We start from the raw sequence: 9,265 nt of genomic DNA on the forward strand, positions 1-9,265 counted from the left end.
GGGCAATGTTGGAGTTTTTGATTGCTATAAGCCCCTTTCAGCAAAGGCTGAGGACTCAGCTTTAGGCCGATGTAAGATGGAAGCCACCATGCACTGCCTAGCCATGGACTGACTCCCCACGATCTCTTTAACCTGGCCCTCCGACGGATATTTCACCTTCTAGTGTAGGGTAGAAGAGACGGCTCCTAAGGCATGAAGCCAAGGTCTAGCCACAATAGCTGTGTAGGGTGAATAAGTGTCTACCACAATGAAATCTACTTCTACCATGTTCGAACCGGTCTATATGGGCAGTCTAATCTGACCTCTTGGAGTAACAGTTTTTCCCTCGAAACTTACTAGAAGGGAATCATACGTCGTTAGGTCCTTGGGCTTCAAATTCAGCCCCTTGTACAGGTCGGGATACATTATTTCGATAGCACTGCCCTGGTCTACCAACACTCTTTTCACATCATATCCCCCTATCCTGAGTGTGACAACTAGAGCATCGTCATGGGGTTGGATGATTCTGGCCTTATCCTCGTCTGAGAAGCCCAGAACCAGTAGGGCTTCTTTCCTTGCTCTTTTTGGCTCAGAATCATTGTCCTTGGTGGATAGCCGAGCCACAGACATTACGCTGGAAGGATGAAAACCTGTCCTACCAGGTGCAGCAAAGATGACATTGATCATTCCCAAAGGAGGTCTTGAAGAAGCATCTCTCCAGGGATTCGTACCTATATGCTCTGCCGGGCCACTAGAATGGTGCAGCAGTTGCTTCAACTTCCCTTCTCGAACCAACTGGTCCAGATGGTCCCATAAATTCCTGCAATCTTCTATAATGTGCTCTTGGTCCTGATGGTATTGGCAATAAAGGTTTTGGTTACGCCTCATGGGGTTTCCAGCCATCTTGTTTGGCCATTTGAAGAATAGCTCGTTCTTAATCTTCTTCAGAACTTGATGCACTGGCTCTCGGAATACTACATTAACCACCTGGGTGTTGGCAGACCCTGATTGTTCAGCGAAATCTCTTCAAGGTCGGTTATTATTGAATCGATCCGACCTAAAATCCCTCATCTCCTGAGGGATAACCTTCGCTTTACCTTTCCCTTACTATTGGTCTTCCTCCACCCTCTTGTATTTATCGATTCGGTCCATGAGTTGGATCACACTGGTAACAGGTTTGCCAGTCAAAGACTTCCTTAAATCGTGCTCGGCTGGGAGGCCGACCTTAAAAGTGCTGATGGCCATATTGTCAAAATCACCATCTATCTCATTATACATCTCCCAGTATCTGTCCAAGTACGTTTTCAGGGTCTCCCCTTCTCTCATGGACAAGGACAGTAATGAATCCAGGGGCTGAGGTACCCTACTACACGTGATAAAACGAGAGCCAAAGGTCCCAAACTGGAATTGGCTCTTAGACCATCGAACCATCTCATCGTCACAAGTCCCAAACTGGAGGGAAATACGTTGCACATTAAAGCCTCATTCCTAGAATGGATAGCCATTCTCTGGTTGAACTGGCTCACATGTTCTACAGGATCCGTTCGACCATTGTAAATGGTGAACGTGGGCTGATGGAACCGCCGAGGAAGTTTTACCCTCTTTATTTTGCATGCGAAAGGTGATTTGGAGATTTGATTCAACGCATTGCTCATAGCGTTGTTTCCCAAGCCTTTACGAGGCGGGCTTTTGTATTTTTGCCAGTGGTGGTGCTCTTCATTGTAGGAGAAAGACTCGCTTGGTGAAGTTCTTGACCTTTGCCTATAACTAGCATCCTCTTCATCATAGGAAGAGACGTCAGAATTGGAAGGGGTTTGTTTCCGTTGTGTATGGCGCAGCTTCCTCTTTAAATCGTCAATCTCCCTTTGCATGGCTCTTTCATTCTGTTCTTGAGAGATATGACTCCCAACTCGAGAATGACTTTTACTAACATAGGTGGTGTGTACACTACCTTCTCGATCTCGTTTGCATTCAAGATTAAGGAAATCATCCTGTCACCTAGAACCCATGGATTCTTCTAGATGGGGACCTGAACCTACCATGTTTAGACATCGTACTCACTATCACACCAGTTCTTCCCACAGACGGCGTCAATTGTAAGGACCAGATTTACAGTCCAAACCTAAGATGTATGGGATCTCGCCCCAATAAGCCCAGTATAATAAAATTTGTAGAGAGCGGGTCAAAAAACTAGGCCCTAATGAGTTGGACAATAGATAATACTAAATTGAATGACAATCAAACACAAATGATATCAATAGACTTTTAGTTCGAGAAGATAACCTAGTATAAATTGATCACAACTGGATATGAAGACAATTTAGATTACAACAATGTTCTTTCTTTCAATTTCCGATCCATTTCTCATTGAGGGTTTATCACATTATACAGCTCCCTTTGGATCATCTTGATCTTACACTTGTTGATCGTTTAAGCCCTTACTCGAGTACCTATCCCATCAAACACCCTCTTAGGCTCTCTATGAGTCGTGATAGCCAAGGCAACACTGTTCTGAGGTCTTCTCCACATAAATAGGGCCAGAAAAGTAGTTGCAGTGCATTTAATGCGGTGGTAGCAGCTTTTCCTTAGATATTTTTGGTTTCCTTCTTTCCTGTATGTTCATGATGCACATCCCTATCATTGGAGCTTTTTGTAGGATCACTCTAATTGCTGGAATAGATATTTGAGCTGCATTCATCATATCTGAGGAGGAGTTCCTCCTCGAACCATCCTCCAGTCGTTTCTTACTTATGAGACTTTGGATTGGAACCCCTAATAACTATTTGGCCATTCTCGGACCATTCAGTGTCCTTGGACTAAGCCCAAGGCCCAACGTATGATCCTGGAGCTCTCTAGAGGATCACTCTAATTGCTGGAATAGATATTTGAGTTGCATTCGTCATATCTGAGGAGGAGTTCCTCCTCGAACCATCCTCCATTCGTTTCTTACTTATGAGACTTTGGATTGGAACCCCTAATGACTATTTGGCCCTTCTCGGACCATTCAACGTCCTCGGACTAAACCCAAGGCCCAATATATGATCCTGGGCCCTTATCCCTACAGTTTTTGAAACAAATTATTTCCTGAAATTCATTATTTAATAATTGAAGTCCAATGTTACCAAAAGAAATAGTAACCATCTAAATTATGATATTTATTTTCATAGTGATTGTTTCGATTTTTTTAAGAATCAAAAGTTTTAAAATTCGCATTATAAATATATGAAAATAGTTCAATTAATGTATTAAATTATATAAAAGGGTTGGATTCTTTTTTCTAATTCGTGTATCACTTATAAAATATTAATTAATAATACATTTTACATTTACATCTAACCCCAAAATATATTAAGTCGGCCTTAGACTAGTTCATATTTTGCAGACCATGAATTTGAACAAGGTTTAAAAAGAGTATATTTAAAAATGAATTGAGATATTTAATAGAAATAACTTTGTTTATAATTTACAAATTTTTATAACATTTTAATTTATATTTAAAATACTCCACGCATATGAAAAATCTTCATAAAAATATGGTTGTATTTTGGATGAAAGACATTTAACATGCCAATAATTAATATTTCATGATTTTGGCATGATCATAGTGGTATTAGTACAAAAAACAAAAAAAAAAAAAAACAAAAAAAAAAGACTAATTTAATCAAGGCTAAAGTTGTTAAGAAAAAACAAATATAAAATTGACAACTTTGCAAAAAAAAATGCTCAACAAATATTACCATTGAGATATTAGAAGAAACTAATAATTTTTCATAAAATGTTTCACTTTAAAATATTGTTGCCTTATATAGGCTACAAAATGGAGTCTTTTGGCACAATATTGTAAAAATTAGAGTTTATTAGGTTTATGTATACTGTGCAAAGTTTTTTAGCTAAATGAGGAGAGATGCAATTTTCGGTATTGGTAATGCCGAAATACACGTAAAAGAAGAGAGAGAAACTAACAAATCTGATATAATTTTGGTATTTCGGTATCTATGTTGCCGAAATTCAAGAAAAAGGGGAGAGAGAAACTGACATGAATTTCGTCAGTTGGATTGCCGAAATACAATTTCCGTTATATTCTTTTTTTTCGTTAGTTTTCCGTTTGGTAACCAATACCGAAATACACGTAAAAGAAGAGAGAGAAACTGACAAATCTGATATAATTTTGGTATTTCGGTATCTATGTTGCCGAAATTCAAGAAAAAGGGGAGAGAGAAACTGACATGAATTTCGTCAGTTGGATTGCCGAAATACAATTTCCGTTATATTCTTTTTTTTCGTTAGTTTTCCGTTTGGTAAGTTTATTTTATTTTAAAAAAATGATAAGCGCAGCCCAGGGGGATTGAACCCTTGCGCAAGGGTTGTTCCACATAAGAAGCAACCAGCAGACTATCGCGCAACTTGTTCAACATATATGGGAACTAAATTAATTTATTCTAAACCTGGTAGGTATTTCAAGTTTTCAAAAACACAAAAAAACACACATTTTTTTATATACTTTCCAAAAATTGATAGTTATGATAACAAGAATGGTAAATTGAAATTATAGTTCATCCACGATGATGTCAAAATTAATTAATATTAACTAAATAAAAATAACAATTTTGTAAAAAGTAGTAACCTTAATTAAAAAGGACAAAATTTAGTTACAAAATGGGTTGTAGCCTATGGTTATAACCTTACTCAATAAATTTTTATTGGAGGTGAATTTTGACAAATTCAGTAATAAATTACATCTTCTTCTTATATCCTCCATGCTTGCAAAAATTTTAGAAAATTAAAGATCAATAACTATATCATCAATAAAATTGTTTAAAATTGAAAACTATTGTAGTTTAAAATTATGCATAAAATATAAGCTTATAGATCATATAGTAAATAATATTCGATTGACACAAAATTTGACATGTGTATTAAAAGCATAAATAACATACAATTCAACGGTTAAATTATCAAAATATGCAGTAATATTTTATTTTATTGAGTAAGGCTACAACCAATTTTGTAACTAAATTTTGTCTAATTAAAAAATTGTCGAAAAAAATTTGAATATTTTACAAACATATTACATGAATTAAAAAAGAAGATGATATTGTTAATATTTTTAAATTTAAGATAAATTTTGTTATTTATTTTATATTATTTTAATAGTATATCATAATAATTTTTTTAGTAATCAAAGTTGGCAATACAAGTCATACCTGCATGATGTGTCTTGAGTTGTATAGCATAATTTTTCCATGACTTTTTTTTTTCTTTTGAAAATTCATATGGCTCGTTATAAATAGATTAAAATTGGTAATATAGTTTAAATTTTTGGAAAATAATATTTTATTTCAAGAGTAAAAATTAAAAAAAAAAACATTTTTTTAATATGTATTAATTTACATCTATTATAATTTGGAATTACTACATTTTCTAATCACAAGAAATACCTAGGGGTATGATGAGTGTTATGCGTTTGTGGTTGAAATAATGTTTTAATCATAGCCCTAGGTATTTTTGTGATCGAAAAATATAGTAATTCTAAATTACAATGGATGTAAATTATTAATATTTACCAAAAAAAAAAAAATAGAAAAGTCTCTAAGCACACGTACGAGTGCGTGCTCAAAGGCTAGTATTCTGTAATTATCACGCGCTTCTTAGAAGCTTTCTATTTTTTTAAGAGATTACTACATTTTGTAATCATAAAATACATATGATGAATATTGTGCGTTTGTGGGTGAAATAATTTTTTTTATCACAACTCTAGGTATTTTTACAGTACTATCCTCAAGTTTTGTATGGTTGGGATTATTAATACTTATCATGCGCGTACTTAGAAACCCTTTTATTTTTTTTCCTAAAGGCTAATGATTTACATTCATTATAATTTTGAATTTCTACATTTTTCAATCACAAAAATAACTAGGGTGTGATGAGAATTATGCGAAAAAAATTATTTCACCCATAAATGCCTGAATCTCATCATACCCTGGGTATTTTTGTAATTGAAAAATTTAGAAATTCCGAATTATGATGAATGTAAATCATTAACCTTCAGACAAAAAAAAAAAATTCAATTGTTATTAATTAATTTTGACATCATCGTGGATGAACTATAATTTCAATTTACCATTCTTGTTATCATAACTATCAATTTTTGGAAAGTATATAAAAAAATGTGTGTTTTTTTGTGTTTTTGAAAGCTTGAAATACCTACCAGGTTTAGAATAAATTAATTTAGTTCCCATATATGTTGAACAAGTTGTGCGGTAGTCTGCTGGTTGCTTCTAATGTGGAACAACTCTTGCGCAAGGGTTCAATCCTCCTGGGCTGCGCTTATCATTTTAAAAAAATAAAAATAAACTAACCAAACGGAAAACTAACGAAAAAAAAGAATTTAACGGAAATTGAATTTCGGCAATCCAACTGACGAAATTCATGTCAGTTTCTCTCTCCACATTTTTCTTAAATTTCGGCAACATGGATACCGAAATAAAATAAACTAACCAAACGGAAAACTAATGAAAAAAAAGAATTTAACGGAAATTGAATTTCGGCAATCCAACTGACGAAATTCATGTCAGTTTCTCTCTCCACATTTTTCTTAAATTTCGGCAACATGGATACCGAAATACCAAAATTTTATCAGATTTGTCTGCTTCTCTCTCTTCTTTTACTTGTATTTCGGCATCACCCATACCGAAAATTGCATCTCTCCTCATTTAGCTAAAAAACTTTGCACTGTATACATAAACCTAATAAACTCTAATTTTTACAATATTGTGCCAAAAGACTCCTACAAAATGTGTTGAGTCGAATCTGCAAAATAGAGTACATATTCATAATAAAAAAGAACAATTAATTATTGGTTCCATTGTTTATGGAGTACCAAAATGATTAGGATTAGATCATACCTCATATGCATGAGTTTGGATCGAGTTTCAGTTTTCTGACTTATAAATTAGGGTTCTCAAATAACTTGGCACAACTAAACAATTATATAAAAACACTTACCGCACATAATTCAAATGAAGAAAAAAATTATACTGTATATAACAGAATAGAGCATGTACCTTTATAATCACCCTTTTGCTTTTGAAAAGAGAATGGAACGAAAGAATATCTCACAACATGGAGAACTAGTTATGAATGTCGTTTTATGTAACATTTTGCATAAGATTTTATTGGTAAGAATGTACCAAGATCGGGTTTCTTCATGCCCATTTTGCTAAAGATCATGTTTGCTATTCTTCCTAGCAGTCTTGAACCTTGGCTTCAATTTCTTCTTCAAGTTTAAGTTTGCTTCTTTGGAGTCATCCCTATTGCTATTGCTTAAAACTTAGACACAGATAGTAAGAAAAGAGTTAGAAAAGGCCGCTCGTTGAAAGAGGGAGAGATTGTATGAAAAGAGTTGAATTTAAAAAAAAAATTAAATAAATAATATTGGTGACGTGGAAAATTATAGAGGTTCCAAAACTTATATGGCACGACATAAATAAGTTTAAAATATCTTCAATTTTATATTATTTATTGATATATTTATATATAAAAAGGTAATTAAATCATGAAAGGTAACATAGACTTTTCTCACCCAAAAAAAAAAAAAATGTTAAGTTCTTGACACATGGCTTACATGTAAACATTAAGTGTGCGTTTGGCATTGGCTTAAAAAATTAGCTTTTTTTTTTTTTACCATTCAGCTTATTTTTCCTACTATTCATGGGTCTCATTACACTTTTTAGTACTATTCATGAGTCCCAATGTAATATTTCAGCTACCTTTTAATTTTATCTACAGTATTTTTAGCAAAAAATTTTTAGTTTAAACTAAGTAAACTGTTCTCAAACAAATCATAAATCTAACACATGCCAAATGTTCATATGATGTATACAAATTATGAGTTGCTATGTAGCATTGATAATCCTAATAGCTTGAAAATTTTGACGTGTCAAGCTGTAAAAACCTCAAACATAACACATGGCAAAGCCATGGTATGGGCTTTTGTAACAACATATAGGGTCCGTTTGGATACAACTTATTTTGCTGAAAACTAAAAACTGAAAATACTATAGCAAAATAATTTTTAAATGTGTAAATAGTACCGAGGGACCCATTTTTAATATTTTTTTCTGAATAAAGTGGTTGTAGGTCCCGTGAACAGTGCATAAACAGTGCACAATGTCTCCAACACAATGTAATCTGCGTGCATGAACAGTGTGGGTTACTGTTCATAAGCCTAAATGCACTGTTCATGTCCCATGAACAATGCAAGAGGTGCTAAAAAAAAAAAAAAGGCAAAAATGCAAACGCGAAATCATCCATATCCAAACCACACCATAGTATTAGATGATCATTGTACCTTCAGTCAAAATCAAGCAACCAGACCGGTTTAAGTCGGATTGGGTTTAAACCACTTGAGATTTGATGAGGGTCCTTGGGCTGATTGCACGTTTTTCCTGTTATTATTGTTATTATTTTCTTTTTGGGTATTTCTTGATTCTTTTGTCGTTTCACTTTTTAGTTATTATTATTCCTTGTATTTGGAAGGTTTCTATCCTACTTTTCTCTTCAAAAAAGAAGTTGCAAAACTAAGTTACAATCAGTTATCCAAAAAGGATAGATCATTAGGAAATTGTGAATTAAATAATTTAATCATAATTTTAACACTCTCCTTACTTGTGGGCTTAAGAGCATTTCCATCAGATGTTCTAAAAATATGTCATTTTAACACATTAAAAAGACTACTTTATTATTTTAACACACAATTTTACAATATGCCCTACATCACATGTTTTATTCTTCCATTCTATACATTAAAATAATATATACAACACATTAAAATAATATTCTCTTAAAATTCATCTCAATACAAAACAGTGGCCGCCCAACAGGCAACAGACACTGCCCACCGCCACTAACCAACAACCATGGCCACCACTCACAACCTAAAACATAATTCAAAACAAATCCAGCCAAATACCCCAAACAAATCCATTTACAAAAACACTAACCACCACCGCAAAAATTCCAACCACCACCATCATACAACAACAATCACAACCCAAAGCCCATGAACCCAATTTGAAAAATTACCCAAGACCCACCATTGTAAGTGGCTAAAACAACACAACCCAACCACCACCGGACTACCATAACCCAACCACCATCACAATCAATCCCACCCAATCAACCCACAAAATAAAAACCAGAAAAATAAAACCCAGAAAACTAATCAATTCCATCGTTGTTGGTGACGACGAAGGGTGAGGATAAGGCTGATTGAGTGGCAACGCAT

The 9,265-nt window shown here is 34.1% G+C and overlaps 1 protein-coding gene across 1 annotated transcript; it reads right to left on the minus strand.

Moving 5' to 3' along the window:
* Positions 1 to 279: 279 nt before the first annotated feature.
* On the minus strand, positions 280 to 882 carry LOC115951744. Its single transcript, XM_031068894.1, has one exon. The coding sequence runs from the start codon at positions 880 to 882 to the stop codon at positions 280 to 282; it is 603 nt and encodes a 200-aa protein (XP_030924754.1).
* Positions 883 to 9,265: the final 8,383 nt, after the last annotated feature.

Source organism: Quercus lobata, chromosome 7, assembly GCF_001633185.2.
Source record: "Quercus lobata isolate SW786 chromosome 7, ValleyOak3.0 Primary Assembly, whole genome shotgun sequence".
In the NCBI taxonomy this organism is placed as follows: domain Eukaryota; kingdom Viridiplantae; phylum Streptophyta; class Magnoliopsida; order Fagales; family Fagaceae; genus Quercus; species Quercus lobata.

Coding starts and splice junctions, on each gene's coding strand:
- LOC115951744 (XM_031068894.1), bottom strand. CDS start 882: ATGGCTGGAAACCCCATGAGGCGTAACCAAAACCTTTATTGCCAATAC.